This window comes from Bubalus kerabau, chromosome 17 (assembly GCF_029407905.1).
Source record: "Bubalus kerabau isolate K-KA32 ecotype Philippines breed swamp buffalo chromosome 17, PCC_UOA_SB_1v2, whole genome shotgun sequence".
Classification (NCBI taxonomy): Eukaryota; Metazoa; Chordata; class Mammalia; order Artiodactyla; family Bovidae; genus Bubalus; species Bubalus kerabau.
Window position 1 is genome coordinate 24,055,035 of NC_073640.1, and position 26,712 is coordinate 24,081,746.

Below are 26,712 nucleotides of genomic sequence, written 5' to 3' on the forward strand. Positions count from 1 at the left end.
TGTGGGCCTCTCTCTTCTGCCTCACAAACTTTTGTGTATCCTCTTGGACCTAATTCAAACATCACCTTCTCAATAAAGTCTTCCTCAAATCACTCTCCAAAGCAGAATCGATGACAATCTCAGTACACCAGATACATCAGCTATGCCACTAATCACATCTGGAGCTAGTTTTAAACACTCTTATTTGTTCCCAGTGGGAAGTCCCAGGGGCAGCAATTCTCTCATAAGTCTTTGTGTCACCAGAACCAAGTAAAATGCCAAGCACAGAGTAGGTGTACCACACATAATTAATAAACGAGGAATGAGTAATTGTGTAACTAGAATAAGTAACTTTAATGAAACGATGTCTTTTCTAGGCATGCAAAAAAGTCAAACTGGCAACTAAGTTTTTGTTTCAAATTGTGTATATTTGAATCACTTTCCTCCACAAAAGCAAAGGTGCAAAACCACTGGAACATAGCATGTGGTAAACACCACTGGGGTGCAAGACTGTCCAATGGGCAGCAGTTCAGCCAACTAACCAGATGAAACGTGCCCATCGGGACATTAACTTAGGACCAGAGCCGTTCAGAATTTCTGAAAAGTCTACCGGAAGCCTTCTCCATTGCCGATTTAAGTAAAATTCAGCCTATTAATTGATTTGCTCAAGGCCTTACAACTAGTTGAAGTCAGATCTCCCAAGTTTCAGTTGAATATACTTTCCACAGAAATAAACAGATATAAAAGAGTTAAGAAAAAATTAAGCTGTCATACATTTAAGTGCTACTCCACATCCTTGAAGAAAAGGAAGGTAATATTGTGAATGAAGCTTAAACACAAGAATATGGGGGCTCCCTGTATACTAAAGGCAGTTAACTTACTCTGTTGGTTTCATCAGCGTCCTCCTCGTTGATGGAGCTGGAAGGAGAGGGAGTCGCTGATTTGCTCGCAGGAGGTGAAGGAGACGTGTGGGGCACACTGGCCCCTCCCAAATTCAACCCCAGCTGGGCGCTGAGCTGAGACTGGTTGATGGTGGTGAGCTGGGCAGGCGGCATGATCCCAGAGCGAGCAGCGTCCGTCATGTGGACGATGGACCTCATGATCACAGAGGGATCCTGGCGGTATTGTGAAACTTGTGTGTGGCTCTGATCCTAAAGGGGCAACAGAAATGGGAGACTCTTAGTTTTCCCAAACATCAGTGAGCTTGCAGGGGTTGGAGAAGGGGGTCAAACGGCACCAACTTTCAGTTACAAAATAAACACATCATTGCACTGCGCTGTTGTTCAGTTGTTAAGTCATATCCGACTCTTCGCAACCCGTGGGGCTTCTCTGGCCATGGGGTTTCCCAGGCAAGATTACTAGAGTGTGTTACCACTCCCTGCTCCAGGGGATCTTCTTGACCCAGGGATCAAACTTTGCATCTCCTACATGTGTCTCCTGCATTGTAGGCAGATTCTTTACCGCTAAGCCACCAGAGAAGCCCTAAACATCATAGGGATGGAATACACAGCCTGGTTGGCTGTAGGTAATAATATTCTATGACAGATTTGAAAGTTGCTAAGAGGGTAGATCATAAAGCCTTCATCACAAGAAAAAGAAAAATCATGTGTTTTTTTGTAACTGTATGATGACAAATGTTAACTATAATGACTGTGGTAATAATTTTGGAATATATACAAATATCCAATCATTATGTTGTTACACCTGAAACTAATATAATATTATATGTCAATTAATACCTCAATTAAAATGATCAATGAACATAACTTCAGCAGCTCCTTAGATAGGTTTGACTTGTTCCAATTTTGTTAGATCTGATTTATCGCAGGATAATGGTCTCTATTAATTTATTAACTAGAAGGACTCATGCTGAAAAGTTGAAAGGTCAAAAGCCCAAAGCCCAAATTATCCAGCCTCAACTATTACACTGCAGAACTGTCTTGTGTGAGTGTGCGTGCATGCTGTCACGTCTGACTCTTGGCAGTCTCACGAACTAGCCCACCAGGCTCCTCTGTCCATGGGATTTTTCAGGCAAGAATACTGGACTGGGTTGCCATTTCCTCCTTCAAGGGATCTTCCTGCCCAGGGATCTCCTGCATCGGGAGGCAGATTTCTTTACCACTGGGCCACCAGGGAAGCCTAGACCTATTGCTGGATGACTTAACTAAGTGAAAATAAAGGACTATTAGCAAAGGGAAGACAAATCTCTACCTCTTGCTCCTTACTGAGGAAACTGATGTCAAGGAAAGGGGTGACGCCGAGGTCTAAGCCTTTCAGGCTCACCAACTCACTGGCCATCCTTCTTCCACACAGAGCTGGTTCAATTATCCTTTCTCCAGCTCTGCAAAACGGGGAGAAGCTGTTCTCTATTTTATCCTCCCAGGCATGCATACGCCATGTAGCAAGGATGGGCTAGAGAAACGTGGAGCAAGCATCTGTTTGCTTCAGGGCACCCTCTCTGTAAAACCCTCTGTGGTTAACCAGAGGATCATTCCAATTCAGAATTACACTGTCAATGGCATCTGGAAGCCATTTCATATCTTTAGGGTTGGATATCACTTTTTTTCATCTTAAACTTGCTTTGTTTTCTTTTGCTTAACCCATCCTGATTTAATGTATTAATGAATTGTTTAAAATATGTATCAGGAGGAGGTAGAGACCTTCAGAATTAGCTCCTCTGAAAATTACTGCCGACACTTCAAAAGTAGCCTTCTCTGTGTTGGGGAGGCATAGAAAAGGATTTAGATTTGCTTCTTCTTCTCATTCCAAAGAATACAAAAATGAAGACATGCTTTTCAAATGACTTCATTTAAGACTTGTCATTTAGAATGAGCCTGTGATTTTCTTGAAACCAAATTCTCTTGACTCACAGTGACCCAGAATCTAATTTTATACATAACCCTATGAATTCTTCTTTTCAATATTTCTCATAAAGCTTATTTTGCTCTTTAAAGAAACAAATGAATTGTAAATATTATCATGCCACTAATTCAGAAGCCAAGAGCTATCAATAGGAAACTAGTTGAATAAATTATGATCGATCATGCTACAAAGTATTATGAAGCTTTTTAAAATAATGAATTAGATTTATGTGTATTGACCTAGAGAAGAGTGTCTTCGTTTTGGCTCTAATGACATTCTGGACGAGATAATTCTTTGCTGTGGTGGCTGTCCTTTGCATTGTAGGTTGTTAACAGTAACCCTGGTCTCTCCCTGTGTGTGTGTGTGTTAGTCGCTCAGTCGTATCCAACTCTTTGTGACCACTTGAACTGTAGCCCACCAGGCTCCTCTGTCCATGGAATTCTCCAGGCAAGAATACTGGAGTGGGTTGCCATTCCCTTCTCCAGGGGATCTTCCCAACCCAGGAATCAAACTTGGAGATGCCAATAGCAGCCTCCTTTCCTTCACCAGTCATGACAATCAAAAATGTCTCCAGACATTGCCCCATGGAGGGCAAACTTGCTTCCAGTTCTAGAGAGCCACTAATCTAGAATGATATGCAAGATCTAGCAAGTGAAATGGAGAAGGTGATGACACCCCACTCCAGTACTCTTGCCTGGAAAATCCCATGGATGGAGGAGCCTGGTGGGCTGCAGTCCATGGGGTCGCGAAGAGTCGGACATGACTGAGTGACTTCACTTTCACTTTTCACTTTCATGCATTGGAGAAGGAAATGGCAACCCACTCCAGTGTCCTTGCCTAGAGAATCCCAGGGACGGGGGAGCCTGGTGGGCTGCCTTCTATAGGGTCGCACAGAGGCAGACACAACTGAAGCAACTTAGCAGCAGCAGCAGCAAGTGAAAAACCAGGTTGCAAAGCAGTTATGGAGTATAGCCCCCCCCCCGTTTTTTTTTTTTAAGTTTAGGGACTTCCATGGTGATCCAGTAGATAAGAATCCACCTTCCAATGCAGGGGATGTAGGTTTGATCCCTGGTCAAGGAACTAAGATTCCACATAGTTGCATCACAACTAGAGAGAAGCCTGCTTGCAGCAAAGGAAGATCGCATACACTGTGACTAAGCCTGGAGGCAACCAAATAAATAAATATTTTTAAAAAGTGTAAACAGTAGTTACATTATACTGGATTGGAGGGGTAAGGAGGGGAGCATCTTAACTTTTCCCATTCACAAAAACAAAAAACAAAACAAACAGAAACTAAAACACTATAGTTGCTGCTGCTGCTAAGTCTCTTCAGTCGTGTCCGACTCTGTGCGACCCCATAGACGGCAGCCCACCAGGCTCCGCTGTCCCTGGGACTCTCCAGTCAAGAACACTGGAGTGGGTTGCCATTTCCTTCTCCAAAACACTATAGTTAGGAAAATCTAAAATCAAGAGACAAAAACACTTAAAAGAGTCTGTGGCTAATTGCCAGGGTTTCATAGAAAATATACATATTTTCCATTAATAATTTTTGAGTTATCAAATTCCTATGGAATCCTGGAAAAAGGTGCTCCACATTTCAGAGCAACCCCAATTCTTTTTGTCTCACTAACAATACACTCTGAAAATACTACATTCTCCTTGTAGGAGTCCTTCTGCAGTCTGGTATCACAAAAATGGATTTCACGTTATCAGTGTGTCTTAATTTCCTTTCATTGGTACTCTTCACACATTTAGCTATTTCTCTTCAAAAATCTGAGGAGACTGTCCACTCTTCGATGTTCTTTTAAAATTCTATCATTGCTTACTGATGTTTTTCAGCCCGCCACAACTGGGAATTATGCTATCTTTTTCTTAACTTTAGTCTCCAAATACATCTTTCAGAGGCTTTTCAAAGATTTAAAGAAGTCTGAAAGGACCTAACTATTTTAAAATATCTGCAGGCAACTCCAGAGTATTTTAATTCCAATGGTAAAATAATCAGTTAACTGGCATGGCCACGAAATATGAGGATATAATTTACACAGCCTTCTCATTAACCAAGAAGCCACTTTGCTTTCTTTACTCCCATGCCCATGAACATCAGCACGTACAGATACTTGACAGGTGCATCCCAGATGTACAATATTTCAGAGGAATCTCATGGTCACACAGAAGGCCATGGGGTTAGATTTTTGGCTTTGTCCACTCTTCCTGAACTCCACCTGCAATTTATGCATTTATGATGGACCAAGTTGCCTAAGAGTTCCTGTTGACCAACAGCCAAGGTTCATGAACGAGGAACATCGACGGTGTGTTTCTTTGGATCTGGGACCTGTGCTAAGCTTAGTGTGCACTTTCCAATCCAATCCTCTAAATAACTTCCTGAGTTAGATACTATTGTACCTATTCTTGGATAAGAAGGATCCCCTAAGCCACAGAGGTAGCTGGGGTGATTGGTTGATGGAGAAACCGTTCTTTAAGTCCCATGGACAGAGGAGCCTGGCGGGCTACAGTCCATGGGGTGGCAAAAGAGTCAGACTTGACTTAGCAACTGAACAAGAACAGCACAAAGGCGCCATGGTGGCACCGCAGCTGGGAGCTTGTACTGACTGAGTGGGAGATGAAGGGGCTCTGAACTCTGTACCATCACCACCCTCCTTTAACAAAAGCAACTCCATTTTTATTTGTTTTATATAAATTGAGACTCATTTCTCAAAAAGAAAAAAGTGGGGGGGTGGTTTCTGAATTGGGGACAGTGTGAAAACCACTCCTGAAGCACACTGGTGGTGGTGGGGCCAAGATCTTGCCAAAACTTAGAGCCATCCACGTGGTCTTCAAATCCAAAAAATGCTGGCCCACCTTTCTTATCTCCCACAGGACCATACACCAAGGACCTCCAAAATATTGTCAGGTAACCTGTGAACCACATAATCAATGCAACCAAATGTGCTAGCATCTACCATGGTCCATTGTTATCTGATAGTAACTTCCTATGTGTGAGGATTATAGTATAAGAAGATTAATGGTGAAAGTATCTCTTTAGAGAATCAAGTTCCTTTAGGGTCACCAATTATTAACAACCTCCTTGGGGAACCTGGTGATCCTTAACAGCTCCAATCATTTTCTATTTCAAAAAGTAACCTTAAAAAAAACCTCCTGTGATCTTAGGATTTCCACTTAAGAAGAAAAAGATGTCAGCTCAGTTGAAAAGCATTTATTGAGCACGTACGATGTGGCAGGCCAGCGACGCCAGTATACCAATGCTCATATCTTTCAAAACTAGAAAATTACCATGTGATTCTTTTAAACATGACTCTATTTAGACAGAATTTAGAATGGACTAATGAATTTATTAATACTATAAAAAAGTGTAGGCAAGAATAATTCATCTATAGTCCTCCAAAAGAGCTCACCACTTTTCCTAGTAGTAACGACACTACAGGGCTTCCCTGATGGTTCAGTCAGTAAAGAATCTGCCTGCAATGCAGGAGATGTGGGTTCGATTCCTGGGTTGGGAAGATCCCCTGGAGAAAGAAACGGCAACTCACTCCAGTATTTTTGCCTGGGAAGTCCAATGGACAGAGGAGTCTGGTAGGCTACAGTCCATGGGGTTGCAAAAGAGTCAGACGTGAATTAGCAACTAACCCACCACCACCACCACCTCAACCAATGACATGAGATGGAAATGTATAACCATGGATATAGCCCTAAGAAATTTAATGTGTTTTTGTAAATCATTAATCTTGCTTATTAACATTAAGCATTGAAAGATTTACCAATGATCACTGAAAGACAAAGCAACTACTGGGTTATAAGAGATTCTATTATCACATCCAACAAGAAGGACTGAATGCTGGTAGCCTTTTTGACTCTTCATACAATTATGTTTTATATGGAGAGTTCACTTGTATCGTTTCCTAAATTGTTCATCATTGGAAAGCAACTCCTTCTTTCTTCTTATCTCACTTTGTCTTCTAACTGATAATATTAGATAAGAGTTTGTCAACCTCAGCAGTATTGACATTTTGGACTAGATAATTCTTTGTTGGGCAGATGCATCAAATCCTTTGCTTGCAATGCATCTTGAGCATTGTAAATGCTTAATAGCATCTCTGGTCTCTATCCACTGGGTGCCAGTAACCTCCCCTCCCCACCAAGCTGTGACATTCAACTGTCTCCAGACACAGCAAAATTCCCTGATGGACAAAATCTGCAATGCCCCATTTGAAAATGATTTTATTAGAGAAGTATAACAGAAATCATCTTCTTGTGGGGGAAGAGAAGTGGGTGTCCAAAATTAGGTTTTGTCTGTAAAAACAGAACATATGTGCATAAAAAAGATTCAAACTGTGATAAATATTGTGGAAAAATAAAAAGGCTATGCAAAAAAAAAAAAAAATTTATTCAGGAGAGGGTAGCTGTATTTGATTCGGTTAGTAGGAAAAGCCTCTCGAAGGTGACTTTTGAGCTGATACCTGAAAAATAAGAAGAAGTCCATCAGGAAATGGGGAGAAAGTATGTTCCAGCCAGAGGGAAGAGCATGTGCAAAGTCTGAGATGGGAGAAGGCTTGTCATGCTTGAGAAATGAGGAGGCCAGGAGAGGCGGGAGAGGGGTAGGCAAGGCGAACAGAGAAGTGCAGTGGGTTTGGGAAAGATGGAGATGAGCCAAATCAGGCGAGGTGGGAAAACTGGGGGATGCTCCCCTGCAGAGGTGACCCACTGGGCTGAGTTGTAAAGGATGAGTGGAAGCTAACAGAGCTAGAAAAGAGGGAAGAGCATTGTATGCAGAGAAGAAGAACATGTCAAAGTCCCATGGCATAAGGGAGCACATGTGTGTGTGTGCTCACTAAGTCGCATCCAACCCTATGGACTACAGCCCACCAGGCTCCTCTGTCCAAAGGATTCTCCAGGCGAGAACGCTGGAATGGGTTTCCATGCCCTCCTCCAAGGGATCTTCCCATCTCAGGGATCAAACCCACGTCTCTTAAATCTCCTGCATTGGCAGGCAGGTTCTTTACCACTAGTGACACCTAGGAAGCCCTAAGGAAGCACATGATGGATAAGTAAAGAAGAGGTCTATGTCACTGCCCAGGAAAAGCAAGGCTTGCTGTGAAGCTGGAGAACAAGTAATGGCCATAAGTAATGGGTCTATAATCCATTCTGGTTTTTATTCACAATGGAGAGACAAGCCATTGAAAGTTTAAAAGCTTGGTACCTATTTAATGACGTCATTCATCCCAATAAATATTAACTGATTTTACTTCATGGACAACCCATCAATTGTGGACAACTTGGATTTAATTATAAATACTATAAAGAGCCTAACACCTCAACTTATTTTTTTAATTGGTATGAACTTTTTTATTTTGTGTAGAATGAAGCAATTTTTAATTTACTTTCTAATAAAAAGTGAAGTGAAAGACTCCCACTTGTGTCCAATTCTTTGCTACCCCATGGACTATACAGTCCATGGAATTCTCTAGGTCAAAATACCTGGAGTGGGTAGACTTTCCCTTCTCCAGGGGATCTTCCCAACCCAGGGATCAAACCCATGTCTCCCGCATTGCAGGCAGATTCTTTACCAGAGGAGCCACAAGGGAAGCCCAAGAATATTGGAATGGGTAGCCTATCCCTTCTCCAGTGGATCTTCCCAGCCCAGGAATTGAACCAGGGTCTCCTGAATTACAGGTGGATTCTTTACCAACTGAGCTATCAGGGAAGCCATAAATTTTAATTTTCTAATAAAAATTAAACTGTAAATCAATCAAATATATATGATAGCTCCTAAAAGCCCAGGCTCTTTTATTTCATTTTTTGATTCTCATTAGTTATCTATTTTGTATATAATAGTGTATATATGTCAATCCCAATCCATCCCACACAGTCCCTCCCCTCCTTGGTATCCATACGTTTGTTCTCTATGTCTGTGTCTATATTACTGCTTTGCAAATAAGCTCACCTGTACTATTTTTCTAGATTCCACACATATGTGTTAATATAAGATATTTGTCTTTCTCTTTCTGACTTCACTCTGTATGACAGTTTCTAGGTCCATCCACATCTCTACAAATGGCACAATTTTGTTCCTTTTTATGGCTGAGTAGTATCTCATTGTATATATGTATAACATCTTCAGCCGTTCCTCTGTTGATGGACATGCTTCCATGTCCTGGCTATTGTAAATAATGCTGCAAGGAACATGGGGTGCATGTATCTTTTTGAATTTTGGTTTTCTCCGGGTATATGCCCAGGAGTGGGACTGCTGAGTCATATGGTAGCATGATTTGAAGAGTACTCAAGCATTTGCAACCAGAGAAGATTATTCAGAATGGGCAGGTCACAGACTTCGAACAGGAAGCACACTGCCTTCTACTTGCCTATAAATACCATTCGACAAAGTCTTTGGGCAATGATGCCTTGATGGTTTGTCTGTGTCTTCATGGGCAGAGTGCTTAGCTGAGACTTGCTCCTCTTTCCACCTGATGAAGGAGCCTCTTTGTCGTTTGTTTTTTAAAAAGGAAACCAAGAAATGGATGTTTTGGGTAGCGGTTCCTTGTTTTCTTCACTTGCCTGAAATCCATTCTATTAATGAACGTTAATCATTGGAGCAAATGACTAAAAATCTGAATAATTTTATATTAAAAAGGAAACTTTAGCTCACTAGCATAAATTAGAAACTGGAATCACCATGATCGTTGCAATGCCAGGTAAATACCAAGTAAAGCAAATAATAACACAGTCCATCTAAATATGGGGATCTACCTAAGATTTGGGGCCAGAGTTCTGCTTTCTCCTTTTGAAAAAAGATGAAAGAGAGATGTGAAAGGCTAATTAGCCTCAAACTGAGACTGCTTTCTTGATTTAATCAAGACTGAAAGAGGATGAAAAGTTGAAAAATGTCCCTACTGTGTAAATCACGATCGCATATTACCATGTCTGTACTTCCTAGAAGATATCTGGGGTTTGAGGGGATGGGGAGGGGAATGGAAACAGTTTGTTCTTACTACCTTAGCCAAGAAAACTCTACTTCCTTTACACATTCACATTTTTTCCACTCCTACTTTCAGGACAAGGACCAGTCCTTCCACGAAGTCCTCTCTGAGTACATTTCTCTTTCCTTCCCATGCCTGACATTTATCTCTGTGATACATGCTTGGTGATACATAATCATACATCCTCCTGTATTGCTTTCTTGTTTCTTTTACAAAGTAAAATATATTCAAATAGATTTTATAATTTTAAGTACCACACATTATTCTATTGATTGGTACTCAGTACAACGGTGCTTACTTCCATCTTTGAAAGTAAGCCAAAGGATTTTATCAAAAGGAATTTTAAAAATCTAAGATGCAAATGTATTTAATGCATCTACCATCTGCATTTACAAACAATATTCTCTGTAACAATTCAACCTTAGGTTTTCATAATAAAGGAGAACATCTAATTAAGAAGCAAACAGCCCAAACATATTAGCGAGCGTGACTAAATAAATTTTCACAATGTGTTATTTTAATCAATATTTCTTAAGAAATGGAGCAATTAAACAATTATCAGTAATAAAAATTGCTTTGTATTTATAAATATCAGAGAACTACAAATAGGAAATCCAATAATTTTAAGCTCAATTATTTATATTCTAGAGCAATGTTAAAATTTTATTTGCAGGTAAGCAATTAATCGATACTTAGGCATAACTAATGTATTCCTAACCCAAACAGAACCTCAAACAAATAAAGTTGTGCCAGATGCATACCAATGATAATTACAGACCTACATACCATAAACTTTATATTCATCAAAATATCTACACTGAAATAGATAATTTTTACTTAATAACTACTCTCAGGGTTATAATCAAACATACCTACACATGAAAGTTTTGTGAAAAACAGTCTTCCCCAAAGATAATTAATAGCTTCTCAGCAAAATAAAAATTTTAAGAGTTTATGATAAAACAATGGTATTTTCTCATACACCCTCTAACTCCCTTTGTTTTACCAAGCAGTCAGCTCTATATTGATTTTATTTGATCCTAAATTAAAATTTTAAAGATTAATTCTATTTTTACAGCTGTTGATGTTTTAAATCCCCTTCCCCTCCATTTTGATTTAGTATTCAATGTACACTCTTAATAACCAATAAATGTTCTCTCATGATCCTTTCATTCATTCATACATTCAACAAAATATTTATTGAGAGCCTCGCGTGTTTCAGCCCAGACACTTCTAGGTCTCAGGATGAAGTAGTAGAAAACAAGACAGGCAAGGAGGGGAGGACAGGCCTTAAACAAGCCAAGAAGGCTGCCTCCTAAGGGCAACGAGGGCTGTGAATACAAGAAAGTGGGCAACAGTACAGGAGTAACTCTCATCCTCCAAAAACTGTTTGAGAGCCTTCCCGGTGGTCCAGGGAGCCTCCCAGGTGGTGCAGTGGTAAAGAATCCGCCTGCCAATGCAGGAGATGCAGAAGTCGTGAGTTCGATCCCTGGATCAGGAAGATCCCCTGGAGGAGGAAATGGCAACCCACTCCAGTATTCTTGCCCGGGAAATCTCATGGACAGAGGAGCCTGGTGGGCTCCAGTCCATGGGGTCACAGTCGGACACGACTGAGCACGCGCACACACTGGTGGTTCAGTGGTTAAGAATTCACGCTGCAATGCAAGCAAGTGCAGTTCAATCCCGGGTGCGGGAAGATCCCACGTGCCACAGGGCAGCTAAGCCCATGCGCTGAAACTACGGAAGTCCACACACCCTAGAGCCCACGCTCCGCAACAAGTGAGGCCACTGCAATGAGAAGCCGGCACACCTCAACTAAAGAGCAGACCCTGCTCTCTGCGAAACTGGAGAAAGCCCATGAGCCGCAACAAGGACTCAGCGCGACCAAAACTAAAATAAATACATAAATAAAAATGTGTAAAATGGTCTGTCTACTGCCCCTAACCCACAGGGAAGTACTGCTAATGGTATAAAAGCTTATAACTGTAGATTATATGTTCAAATGAGACACAGTGAAATAAATCATAGGCTAACTTTTTAATAACATGTTCCTTTGAATGTGATAAACCAGCCAAGTCATCACAGGTTGCCCTTCACAACAGCTAATTGGGTTTAGTAGAAATTTGGAACATTCCCCTCCTTCAATACATGATCCTTTTAAAAACAAAAACATGATCCTAAAGTTAACTCAGCCTTAAAGAGAACACTCTGATGTTCAGGCTCAGTAGATACGTAGAGCTATGCGTGGTAAAAGGCTATTTGCTCTACCAAGAAAGGCAGCTTGTCAAATGTCTGTGGCCTTGGTATTTTGAGCAGACAATTGTCAAGGTGTAGTAACAGCTAAATTAAAGTTGACTCCGAACAACATGCCTCTATGAAGCAGTCATCAGACTCTGCATTTTTGGTATTACATGGAAGAGACACTGCTAACCAAAAACTCAATTTCTAAGTGATCAGTCTCTAATGATTAAGAATATATAACACTTAGTAGGTGCTCAGTAAATGTGTGCTAGAGTTAATATGGTTTCAATTTTATAAGTTGGACTTTTAAGAGATGGGTCCCACTGCATTCAAAGTGAGTCATTTTGCTTATGTAAGACATGCCTTTTCTACTGTTAACTTACAATAAGAAAATGTTTCGACCATACTTGACCAAAAATAAACATTATTGAAGTAATCGTTCAATTTGTATGAGAAATTGTTGGTCCCCTCCAATGGCTAAATGGTGATCGTCCAGCGGAATTTAGCTTTGCCGCTTCTATTGACAATAGCAATGAACATGTCCATAACAATAATAAGGGCTTGTTTTAATAGAACGTTCCACGCATTAAACACATTAATGACCCATGAAATAACTGTTTTATCTGTAACACATTAAGCAACATTGCTAAAACAATGTATTAATTGAAAGTCGGCTATTTCTCTTTTAAGATTTGGGGAAGTACAAAAATGGCATGAAAGTTATTTTGTGAAAATAAAAATAATCCAGAATTAGACCCATACTAAATAACTATATGAAAAATAAAAATTTCTAAAAGAAGCCTGGTAATTTTAGAATTATTTTGACACACTTCGATTTTTCTGATCAAAAATGATGTCTGCCTGGACTATGTCTTAAGAGCTTTATGAATATTTTAAAAGCTGCTACTTTTTCTTCTCTGTGTGCATATCTTCTATAGGACTTTTTTCTCTCTCTTATTCTCTTTCTTTAACAGGTACAGAGACTACCATACTCAAATTTACCTCCCTTACTTCCATCATTTTCAATTTTCTAATACTATGTTTGATATTACCAGAGCACCAGGAGTATTTTCTATAAATATATGCTGTCACAATTAGGTCCAAAGCAAATATCAAACAGAAAACGTTGGTCCTTCAAACATGAAATATAATGCACAAAGAAAAAGTATGTGAATTATCAGTGTGTTTTATAAATTCTCTTTGGGGGGGGCATCTAAAATATCAGACTAGAGACAATTATTTTACTGTTTCTTGGATATCAAAGAGAATTTTGAAATTCATCAAAGCTAACCTTCTGTTATGTACAACAGGCTAAGCTGAAAAGAATGTTAACAAGTTCAATTTTCATTCAATCAGCACTACTGCTCTCTGAAATGTTTCATTGCAGGAAAGAAATAAAAATAATCTATATGGTAATTATGAGGATGAATCCCCCAGTAACTTTCAGCTACATGAAAGGTCAGTTCTATTCAAGATATTTTATCAGTCCCCTGCACATACTCCTGTCCTGTCATTTTAAATCTGAACAGCATTTTATTTTCCCATTTACAGCTACCTGCAGAATTAAGTACTTAAGCCAAATAAGAAAAAAAAAAAAAAAAGAAATGTTGAATGCTGGCAAAGGCTATAATAGCATAGAGATAAATCGTTCAGCTGCTCTCTCTCAAGCCTCTAGGGCTGCAGATTTTTCTTCTCCTGGTGCACTGTGGGTATTCAAAACTTGTTCAACATGATTTCATTTCATTTCAGGCACTGCCTGAGAAAACTAAATTACAGAATCAATCATACAGAAGGTCAGAGTGAGACTTCATTACAAGTATTGCATGCTTGCATGAATATCTTTCATTTATGACTGACCCAATATGTCACAATAGCTGTCTAGTAAAAATAATCCACTTTCTGAAATTGATGTACTACTGATGTCAGTGCTACTCAGCAGGCTGGGCAGATTATAGAGAGGTGTTAAAAAAAAAAAAAGAAACCCTTTGGAGCGCATGTTGTAGATTTTTAGGATTGCCATCTTTGGTAGATTAAAATAATTTCCAGATGATCATCTGAACTGACAATAATGCTTAGAGGTAAAAAGAATTTTTAACCAAACTATGACTGTTGATTTTGACTTGCCAACCACATCCTGTTTGAAAATACACATATCCACAACAAGCAAATCAAGGTTGTTCTTTGAAGTCACAAATGCATCAGATTTCAATTTTTTCAACAATTTGCTTTTGAATACCAGGGCATTATTTGCATACTTTGAAATGGGAATGCTAATCATTAGACTCTTTTTAACCCCCCCCCCTTTTCTTTTTTGTTCCTGCTTTCTGTTTTTTTAAATATAATGGCAGAAATTTAAAGAAGATAAACATGTTGCCAACAAAATGCAGTTAATCAGTAATGTGACAAGCTGTCACTCTCTAAAGGAAAACCAATGAGGCTCTGAAGAAAAGCTGGTTCAATACTACACAAACAAGCTGGCTTTTCTTCCTACATGATAGTCTTAATTTACCATAGCAATTCTTAAGCGACAGCCATGCTCATTAGGATAATAAAACTTCTTAGCTGCATAAGGTACGAAACAGCCAGTGCACTCTGGGAAACTGAATGCCTGATGTATAAAGTATTATTTATTATTTTTCTGGTGACCCTCCTGAGGGAAATCTCCAAGGAGCTGCTGTGGAGCATTACGATGTCACCAGCCACCTCGGTGCCCGGAGGGAAATATAGAAGAACCTTGACATAACCTATTTTTAACCATGCCTCTGGCGATTCTGAATCCCAGTTTATAGGTGAACATGTCAGGGAGTACATAGAACAAAGCCAACGACACGTTGTATTCATCGTAATTCTGTCCTGGTACATTTTATTTTTTCCAACATTTGTGATTTAAAATCCCATGACATTTCTTCAAGGTGAAATTCTACTCGAATTTTCAACAAGATTAGTTTGTTTCCAGCCAAAATAAATATCATTCATGTTCAGCAAAACTTCAGAAAGGCACCAATAAATGTGATGAGGTCCACGTAAACACCAAGACAACCATTTGCACTTAGCTAAAGGACTTCTACTTTTCAAAATCAATGAAATAATTCAACTGCGTGAGTGATTAGCAATACATTACAAAAGAAGCATTAAAAATTGAGTCCTCTCTCCCAACGCCACTCCGTGAAAGCATTGTTCTTTAAGTGTATGTGAATATCATAATTATTTTATGATTCCATCTTTAGTTCTTTCCAATATAGTAAATTCAATTGACCATGAAATGAAATTTCATAGTCAAAATGCCTCCTTTACACTTTTTTATAGCAGCAATAACAGTTTTATAGCTTTAAGGCAAGGTAATTCATCAGATGTTTAATTTAAAGGCAGATTCTTATATTATTAATAAATATTTACCAATTTAATAAAGCACACATTTTAGCATGCATTATATGGTCTTTTAACTATTTCCCTAACTTAAATGAGCCTCGCTGAGCATCTATGAATAATGGTGAACCCTGGGCAAACTCCCTTGGCAACTAAACACCCTTTTTATTTTTATTATTTTCCAGGCACAACATTGCAAGGCTGATTGTAGAGAAACAGAGGACAGAACCCTCCCTTCCAGTGTCAAAGGGACAGAAACGCAAGAAAGTCCACAGGAAACAATTATTTGAGATGGCGAGGAACATTTATGAATACTTAATGACCATTTCCCGACTGTTCCTTGCACTCTTTTCTGACAAAAAAGTAAAAATAAAAACCCTGATGTTCAGCTCAAACACAAAAGATCACAGGCAAAGAAAATTATGTTGCTGCAATCCTATTTGGGAAAGTAATCTTATATTTCAGAGCGCACACTGAATCTTTGCACTGCTAATCCACTACATATTTTGCAATCATCTGCTGTTATCTGGGGAATTAACAATGAAACCAATAAACATCACTGGCATGGTCATAATGCGCAGAGAAATATGTAAACAAGCAATAGGATTTGTTTTTTGTTATACCAACACATCTATTTCATTTTATCAGGGTTTAAGGAAAAAAAAAAAGCCCTATAAACTATTAATCTTGTTTTAAAATGTCTGCTTCGTACTTCACCTAGATAGACACCCAATGCCTTATATACTATGGTAGGGAAAAAACAGCCCCAGCAGAATAGTTTAAAATATTTAAGTAGATTTACTCTGGTGATTGCTAACTATAATTGCACACCAAGAAAAACAGAACCAAAATTATTGCATTAGTAATTTTGGCTCTCTGGAGTGCCTTATTTGATGTTTACAACAATAAATAACACAATTAGGTATATTTCACAAAATAACCTGCTCTATACTTTCCTCTGCTGGTTATAAACAATTATTCTTTTTCCCTTTCTCTGTATCACAGTTTGATATTTTATTTCAGGTAGGAGCAAATCACATATCATAAACATGACGCTTTAATCCAACAAATGCAAAAGGCCTGAGCCCTGGTAAGGGCTCCCTTTTTAAAAAACTCTCCTGGGCAAACTTTCAACTCAAGGACATATCTTTGTTAAACTAAAAGCAAGGAAAAATTGGCTGCTTTCAAACCAATGAGTTAGACTTCTTTAAAAAATCAATTCAAACCAGAGGATCTTGTGGGGTCCTCCTTTTTCAAGTCAACCAACCCAATGCCATCTTGTCCAACACCAGGGACTGCTCCACTATCTGCCTTTAAATGGCACCAGGAGGAACAATCTGCATGTTCACCAGTAGACATGTCCACCAGTAGACATGTCCACCAGTAGACAGGCATGAGCATGTTTCAGAACATGGGCTCTCAGATCTTTACCCTGTGAAGTTCAAACGATAAGCAAAATACTTTCAAGCAGTAAATTTGCTGCCTACCATATGCAACCCGCTGCTATGAAGCACGCCATCTTGTTCCACGAGATTTCTTGAGATTGTTATGGAAGGAAGATCCAGGCTTTGAGGGGGAAACTGGGGCGTGAATTCACTTCCCTGGGAAGGCAATGGATCGCTGAGGCCTTGAAAGGGCAGAAGGACATCAGGCATGCCCAGGGCGGGATCCGACTCTGGAGGTGGAGTGATGGGGGGTATTTCAAACTCCTCATCCCCAAGGCTTGGTGTATGGAATGTCTGCTAAAAGGAAACAAAATATAGATATCTTCATATTCTGTTCCTAGATCTTATTTCTCCTTGGAGGGAAAAAGAACTATGTCACATGAAAACACTACACAGATAGACCAAATATTTATTTCTCAAATGAAAACATCTTAAACACAGATTTCCATATATAAAGTTTTGCTGATCATTCTGATTAAAGATTTAAGTCTCATTATCATATGGTTTTAATGGAGTATCAGTATTAACAGTTTTTTAATGCGTACTTAATTAGCAACATCTGTCTTTGTTGTTAGTTGGAGCACCAGCGACATTAGATTTGGCTATATAACAAATTGCCACTTTATTGATATGTTAGTGAAACAGCTCAAATGCTTACATTATCCACATGCTTCATCAAATGCTGACGATTTTGTGGAGCGCATACACAACATTAATCCAGAAGTGAACATTACACATATTTACTTTCTGCCACAACATATAAAACAAGTGATGCCAAATGTATGGTTTGCTTTTTTAAATTTCCTTATTGGTATATTGCCAAGTGCAATACCTGATTCTATGGAAGTTGTTACTCTTTGTAATAAAGCATTTTATATAAGGATCATCAAAGCATATATATCCAGGGCTTTTATTTAAACAAAAAGGAGAATTTTCTTTTACAGGAAGATTTTTGATTTGTGTTTATCGGAACACTTCTCTTCCGGTCTTCAGTTTTAAAACGCCATAGAAGGAGCATAGAGATATATTGATAGAAATGTACTAATTCCATGGATGTTACTCAAGTACTTACTGTTATTTCTCAAGACCTAAGTAAATAATGCATACTTTTTTCAGTGCTACTTAGACCCTTAAAGATAGTATTTTCACATAGGACCTTGGGGTACAAATTAGAGCTGCCTGCTGAACCCCATTAACTATCTTTCTTAAAATAGAACTTCGATTTTGTGGGAAGAGGGGTCAGTGTCTAGAATATTCTTTTTGGTAGGGTGAAGCAGTTACTCAGATACTTTTTATTTCCAGCTCAGAGGGTCAACATTATAGCTCATTTATTATTAATAGCATTTTTTGAAGAATGAATTGGTGCAAGATAATTTGAATCTACTATAATTGGTTAAGAAAACTAATTAAGAGCTGAAAATCACCCTTCTTCAAGCTATCAATGATGATGTAACTTAATAACCATTTGAAAGAAAATAGAAACAAACCCAAGGGGAGAAACACACACACACACAAACACACACATACCCCCCATTTCTTGTCTATAGAGCCTGTCAACTGCTATTTGTATCTCACCAGAAATAAAGAAGTCACAAGCTATGGGTGTCCGTGGCTGGGCAACTGAACATCTTGAGTTTCTCCACAGACTCAGCAGATGCAAAACATGAGAAAGCAACTGCACATTTGAAAGCTAGAGTGAAATATTAGATTTTCTGACATATTGATTCCAAGAACAACTCCCCAAAGATGTCAGTTTCCGACTGCGGTACCCCGAGTTCTCAAACACAAAGGATGAATTGGCCACAAGCGTGGCTGGCTAATGAATGTAACCCTATGGCTGCATTTGCTGTTATTTTGGCACTAATGTGGTCTAGTAACAGATGCAACTGTAATTTGTGACTCATTTGCTACCCCATTACTGCTTAATGAAATCTAACATATCACATTAACAATACGGATAAACACTCATTCTTGATATGTGGCATTTGGCTGTTTTCATTACCACTGTAATTAACACTTGAAATATTATTTCAATAAATATTTAAAGTACTTTAAAAATGGTCAGGGTAATCATGATACAGACAGAAAACATAAAGCAAATGTGTGAATTTCAAACTCAGAGCATCCTGGCCCTCACAGTGTTATCTACTGGGCGATATCTATGGGAAGGGAATCAGTTTCAGGCACAATTTTGACTTCACAGCATCAAACCTAAAGTCTTCCTGAATGAGTTTGCACTCATTAAAATGTTAAAAAACCAAATAAATTTACTTTTAATGCTTTTAATGAAGTGATTGGGAAATTAGGCACATACTCTAATGTAGTGTATTAACGTTAAGTTGGGCTTTATTTTTTGCTCAAGAAAAGATGTACAGTGAAATCATCACATAGGATTATTTTTTAAACTTGAACATAAAGCATGTCTTTTGCTAGGCAGTTAAAATTAAGGAGATTTTCATTTTTATCTTTGTTAAGGTATAAAGAGATCTTACATATAATATGTCCCTCTAGTATATTTTTTAAAGAAATTAATTTTGACCTAGAATTCAATATATTACTATTTCATAATCTAATAAAACAATACCATAACACTATATTATATAACTAAGAAAAGGCTAAAACCTTAAATGACTTTTAAAGAGAGGTAATCCATGAAATATAAAGTTAAGCATTCCTTAGAGAAAAGAGTAATCAAAGCACTGGTTATCTGAGATAATAAAAATAACCAAGTATGGCAGCAACCAAAAAAAGACATTGACTTCTGCAACTATGCCATATGACCAATATCAGATTAATCAGTTAGAGTTTATATAATTACTTTTTACAGATATTGACTTTCCAGTGTTTACCTTGTACATGTTAAAGTAGTATGTACATGGTTAAATACCATCTGTACTGAAATGTTCAAAACATTTGTTCCTTTTGATAAAAATGCAAATCTGGAGAACTGTTGTATCAACATATAACAGCCAATGTCTGACACGGTGAATTATCACAGCTGGAATTAAATTGTCTCTGAACAGCTGCTGGCACTAGAGCTTTCATCAATGTTTGATTCAAATGTAGGGAAAAAAATCCTACAGAATGAAACATCATGTTGTCCTTACAGATGGGGTTTGTGCTCATTATCACAAACAACACAGCAGCCAGTGCCAAACAATATTCCCTTATCTAGCAGTCTTCTTGGTTAGAGAGATGACGGTCACTGCAAAAATGATTAATCTACGGATACCCTTAATTCTTGATTCCCCACTTTTTCTACTCATTTTGCCAAGTTCATTTCTTCCATACCACTTGCCTCCCTGTAACAGAGATCATTTACGAAGCCATTATGATTTTCATTCTCTGGGGTCAAGCTGGTTCAGTTTCCTATATTTGAATGTATTTGGAAAATGAAGAGTTTTTATTATGGGCACTGCAAGAGGAAATGTTCCATTTGGATCAATTTCACTTCTGCTTGTTTTTGTTTCCTTAAATCTCACACAGTCTACCACTTTCAGGAAAACATTTCTTGATCTAATCAAGATGGAGGTTTTTCTGGAGGGCAGACCAAGGAGACCAGGGAGCAGCCCTAAGTCACAGAGTAAGGAATGCAGTGAAAACAGCAACAAAAATATGTTCATTCCACATGCGCTGATAACCTTCACACAATCCCATGGTTTCCCACCATGGTGCTGCCTTTTGATTCCATCCCTCTATTTTCCTAGCCCTGACGGAGTCTTGGAGCATGCTCATTCATTCATTCATTCAGCGCATATTTACTGAGCACAGGTGGTGCTAGAGGCAAAGAACCCGCCTGCTAATGCAAGAGACATAACAGACACAGGTTGGATCCCTGGGTCGGGAAGATCCCCTGGAGAAGGAAATGGCAACCCACTCCAGTATTCTTGCCTGGAGAATTCCATGGATGGGGAAGCCTGGCAGGTCAGTCCATGCGGTCTGCAAAGACTTGGATGCGACTGAAGCAACTTAGCAGGCAATATGTGCACAGCACTGTACTCAACTGTGGGAATCTAACAAAAAAACACTCGTTTTACATCAACCCACTGAAGACCCAAGAAATCATGATACCATTCTGCCACATCATTCCCAAACCATGGCAACTTAATGAAATTATTCCCAGAGCTGTGTGAAGCTTAAATATTTTCTATTAGAAATGCCTTCCATCCTAGCTTCCAAAATAACCCCTATCTGCTTAGACACCAGTATAGTTTGGATAGTCTCTCTTCTCTTATATATTTACTTCTGTTTGCACCTATATATTTTTTTCATCAAGAGGTGTGTGTGTGTGTGTGTGTGTGTGTGAATTACTAACACTGTAACAGCCTACGGACGAGTGATAAAGACTTGTCAGGTTATTTTCTCTTCCAATAGGTTTTTCTCATTTCTCCTCCAAAGTTGTTACCTCGTGCCATGTAAGAGCGAGAGTGAGATAAATTCAACACTTGGCTTTTCCCTTCAAGCCTTTTAAATGATCTAAATAACACACGAAACATGAACAGACACATTAAGATAGACACCTACCTCGCTGGCTGCAAAGAAAGCGTTGTTTGCCTCAGCCATATTCATGTAGTTATTGTTATTTCCAAACTGAAAGAAAACACATAGTTTTATGTTAATATGCAGTGTCATAAAGAATGCTGGGGATTTGCTTAGTGCTCAGATGGGATCTGGAAAGAACGTTGGTGCGATGAGATAAAAGGGTGGTCTGACTCAGACCAAGTGTGAAGTGTGACAGGTTTCAGAGCACTATATGCTATATTCTGTCAGCTGACTCCCTCAGAAAATAGAGCATCGAGTTGAGCTTACACGATAATTCTAGAAAATAGTGTTTTTTCTCATCAAGACTAACAGCGAAAGGAGACAACTGTAAACATTTGGCCAACTGGTCACTAGTGGGTGTTGTTTATCGAACTGGCATTTGTCAGAGGTTAGCAGGAAAAGAGTTTCCAAGAAAATCACCTTGACACATTTTTAAAGCATGTTGGGACCTCATAGCTTACTTTTCAAGAACAAATATCACAAGTGTGGGTAGATTAAAATGTGAATTAAACTGAATAGAATTCAGTTCCCAGGACTCAAATTCTATTTTCCCCTGAATAGGGTGTGGCATGAATATAAATAAATAATAAGACTAAAGAATATCTTTTAAACCTTCAAATAGAGTTTAAAACGATATCTATATCCATCGGAGCTTTTGAAAATAGTGGTATTTAATCTCTCAGTATAACATTAAGTGCAAAGAGGTTTAAAAAATAAGCAGGATCCCATGAACACAGCAATTTTTATTTAATTCCCTAACACAATAGCCCATTCAGACCATCACAAATAAGACTGTATCAGCATTTCAGACATAAGCTCTTTCCTTCCAGAGACCTGTTATCAAAATGTAAAACTTGGATTTTGGCAGAAATGCATTTTCAGGTTCAGATGGTCTAAGAAGACATATTTTTGTTGCTTTAAACATTTCTGTTATCAGTCTGGCAATGCAGAGAGGCTCTGGGAACAAAATTATCTGGAGCTATATTATTTTCAAGATTTTTAAATGGTTAAAGAACGCCCTTCTTTTTATAAAGTGTATTATTTCCTCCCTTTCATGCATCAAATAACACGTAGGTTTGGTCTCCAAAGGGTGAAATGTATATCCATTCTCTATTATAAATACAGCCAGTAATTATTTAAAGTAAAAGGTGCAATTTTCCTAAGGTAGACAGATAGATACAAATACAAAGATTGATAAAGACAGAGAATAAATATAAATACAGACATACAGATATGAAAGACCCACAATAAACCCACAAATCCTCCTCTCAATACACCCCCAAACACTTATTTCTGAGGGGCTCTCATCCTCCAACTCTGAACCTGTAGGATCCGTGCACAGAAGCGGGATTGACACGCTCCACTTTATCATGTCAGGGATCCAAGAACTAGGCAGGATTTATAAAGAAGGCTCTAATAGTTCCAGAACGCTGTTACGGTCTACAGAAGCAAAATCCCACCCCGTAAACCGACACCTAAATACATCCTCACACAAGGAGCCCTCAGATTCATTTGGATAAGTATCTTTATGAGGATTTCTGAAAGATGTACTTGTTAGCGCTTAAGAAAGCCCTTTATCTAGCTTTTCTGAAGGCATGTGATATCGAAAACACGTGGTGATGGGTTCACAGCTGTCTACTTATCTCCGAACTCATCAAGTTGTATACATTAAATATGTACAGGGTTTTTTTTGTATGTCTATGATACCTCAATAAAGTGTTTCAAAAATAATTTTAAAATTAAAAAAAAACACACGAGCGGATGCATGCACATACACATATATTCTGCGCACCCCCCCACCCCCGCCCATTTTTCCACAATGTTAAATACACGCAAGAGAAGGGACAGGAATTTCTGTTGAATGAAGGATTTTAGAATTAAGATCTCAGGCCTCCATTTCAAATGTTCTTTTTAGGGTTTTTATGAGAGCTTGGATCACGATGTATATTCCGTGTACCAACCCTGGCTCCCAACCTACTGACAACAGCCTGTATCACAGCTTTACTGTTATTTAAATGTAGGTTTTGTTGGGGAATTAGAAATCCATTTAAAGCAAACAGCTCATTATCAGAGTTTTTTTTTTTTTTTAAGATTAAACTCACTTATTATCTAATAGCACCTAAAACAACAAAGAAAAATAAAATGGCTATTAAACGGAGGGCTTAAACAATTCAAAAAACAAATTAAGCTTAGAGTGAAATAAGAACTGGGTTAGAAATCCTCTTCTGAACAGTTAGTATGCGAATGTAATTACTGAAGAAACTACAGCTAATCAGCTGTGAATTGTATCCATTAATTAGTATTTGCCCTGGAGAAATGAGAAAAATCAGTAACAACTCGGGCACGGTGGTGCGTTGATGAGCCACGGGCCGGCCCCACCATGGTTACTCAAGCAGGTGGCTCCAGTGGCCCACGTAATTTGAAAAGCTCTCACCTGAAGTACTGAGCTGGCATTACAAAGCACTCCTTGCATATCTTTTGTATCTATATAAGGCCTTAATGAATGGCTTTTAATTTGGAAACACTTGGTGATCAGGCGGGAAGAGTTATAAATCATTTCAAATGGAAGTGAAGGTTTCTATTCTGTTTGGGGTAAAAACAACTCCTCTGGTTTGGAACTGAAGGGTACTCAGAAGAAGAAGAAAAAAAAAAAAACAACCCAGGATGCCCAGCTAAATTTCCCTTTCAAATATACCACTGTATTTAAAATGGATAACCAACAAAGACCTACTGTATAACACAGGGAACTCTGCCCAATGTTACGGGGCAGCCTGGATGGAAGGGGGACTTGGGAGAGAATGGATCCATGCATATGTATGGCTCAGTCTCTGCTGTTCACCTGAAACTACCACAACATTGTTGTCAGCTATACTTCAATTTGGGCTTCCCTGGTGGCTCAGTGGTAAAGAATCTACCTGTCAGTGCAAGAGATGTGGGTTCGATCCCTGGGTGGGAAAGATCCCCAGAGAAGGAAATAGCAGTCCACTCCAGAGTTCTTGCCTGGGAAATAGCTATGGACAAAGAGGCCTGGTGGGCTACAGTTCATAGGGTCACAAAAAAGTAGGATGTGACTAAACAGCAATTCCCATATAAAATAAAAATGAAAAAAATCCACTTTATTTTAGTATAATTATGTCCCATGCAGTATTTGGGGCATACTTATACTAAAAAAGTATTTGTTTACGGGGGATTCGAATTTAACTGCAGGTTGTATGTGTTTATTTGCTAAATCTGGCTACCCTCGTGCACTGATAGACCTGACAAGGAAGAACGGGATCCCATGGTCACTGGCTTTACCTTATCAAGTAATGCTAGCTTAATTTTATTTTCTTTTAAAACATGACCTCTGGATTTTGTTGCGCTTCTTTTGTGTAAGAACCAATCTGATTCTGAGAGGAAAAAGTGATCATTTGGGGCAGATCTCTAATATAATGACCCCAGAACAATTAACTTTAACTGAATTGTGTATAATTAGATTTACTTCTAAGAGACAGTGACATCTGTAAACACATTGTATTACAAAAACTCTAGGTCCACGAGGGAAGGGGCCTTGACTGTGCTCACCTCTGTCTGCCTGAATAACAACAATGCCTGGCATATTATAAGCCCTCCGATATTTGTGGAAGGGAGGGTGATCTTATTTTAATTTCAGTGTATCATAATCACCCATCCGAAGTAGAACAATTTTACCCTTAGTTTTTTATGATGATAATGATAATAAAGGTTTACCCAGGGAAGTCCTCTACATACATAATTAATATTTCATTTAACTTTCCAGAGTGGGGCCAAATGTAATTTATTTTCCCAACAAACAGAGAAATAAAATTACTACCCCTACTTTACAGATGAATACACTGAGGCTTCTAGGGAATCAGGAAACTTGCCCCAAACACAGATACAAGCAGTAAAGTCTGACATCCCTCCTGCCTCATGCTTGTCTACTCAGTTGCTCAGTTGTGTCTGACTCTTTGCAACCCCATGGACTATAGGCTCCTCTGTTCATGAGAATTCCCAGGCAAGAATTCTGGAGTGGGTTGCCATTTCCTTCTCCAGGGGATCTTCCCAACCCAGGGATCAAACTTGCGTCTCTTGCATCTCCTGCATTGGCAGGCAGATTCTTTACCACTGAGCCATCGGGGAAGCCCCTCCTGCCTCATAATCTGTATCAATTACATTCCAATTGCAGCAAAAACTTGAGTATTTCACTTAGTGATCAATTTCAGAACTTCATTTTTAATGATCTTACTCAAAGCTTAAATTTCCCAGAGGGTAACTCATTTACTAAGTCTAGTAAAATGCACTTCAGGAAAAGTATTACAAAAACCAGTAAATTTGGGAAAGGCTGTGGATCACTGCCCTCTCTTGGATGAGTCACAGGGCTCCCTGTAACATTAAAGATTGTGAGATGTCCTGCAGTTCACTTTTCAGCAAATATTTATGTGTTTACAATGTGCAAGACATGAGACAAAATGATGAAAAAGATGACAAGGTTCCTATTTGGATGGAGCTGACATTTTTCTTTAATTGAGAGCTAGTAAACCCAGCCCCACATAAACAGGCTGTGGAACACTTCATTTCCCCCCACAACACCCTGTGGGAACAACTCTGGGACACCTTGTTCCAAATCCTTTATTGATACTACTGTCTTACTTTCCTTGAATCCGTCTCATCATAACTAATATCCTAACTTTGCACCACGGTAAAGTTTAGGCATTTTACTAATCAACTAAATATAAGTTTTTGAATTAGACATTCTAAGTCAAGATGGTTAGGCAACACTGACTCAATGGATATGAATTTGAGCAAACTCCAGGAGACAGTGGAGGACCGAGGAGCCTGGCGTGCTGCAGTCCATGAGGTCACAAAGTTGGACACAACTTAGCAACTAAACAAGAACAGCAACAACAAGTCACCTTAATTTGGTCCATTTCCAAACTTTCTCAGTGGTAACTCTTCACTAATGTTCCTTCCAAGATCCTCTACTCAATGACAACAAAGTTCTTCTATGTGATTTCAAGAGTCAAAACAAAATATGTCAAATAGATTAAATGAACCTGTAGGTGAAACAGAATTAACTACTCTAAAGAGCTTTCAAACATGTTATGAAAGAAACAGGCTAATTCAACTGTTTTAAAGACCTCATCTATGTGGGGAAATGGTCATTATGAGACAGGGGCATTTATGAGGTGTGCTGGTGATGATCAGTCCTTTCCAATTTGATAGGCTTTAATAGATGGGATCCCCAAAGATATAATTATAAAGCAGAACTAAATTACTCTGCAGGT

The 26,712-nt window shown here is 38.7% G+C and overlaps 1 protein-coding gene across 13 annotated transcripts in view; it reads right to left on the bottom strand.

The window, feature by feature from the left end:
- Positions 1 to 23,691, bottom strand: part of TOX3 (TOX high mobility group box family member 3) — a 35,842-nt gene extending 12,151 nt beyond the window's left edge. The window contains exons 1-4 of one of the 13 annotated variants that reach the window (XM_055554194.1): positions 23,530 to 23,691; positions 21,410 to 21,475; positions 16,928 to 17,179; positions 861 to 1,130 (exon numbers count right to left, since the gene is read on the bottom strand). In XM_055554194.1, coding sequence (XP_055410169.1) covers positions 861 to 1,130; positions 16,928 to 17,179; positions 21,410 to 21,454 — 567 coding nt within the window. In that variant the 5' untranslated portion in view covers positions 21,455 to 21,475; positions 23,530 to 23,691. The other 12 variants (XM_055554189.1, XM_055554184.1, XM_055554185.1 and 9 more) reach the window with 12 other exon arrangements.
- Between the last annotated feature and the right edge of the window lie 3,021 nt (positions 23,692 to 26,712).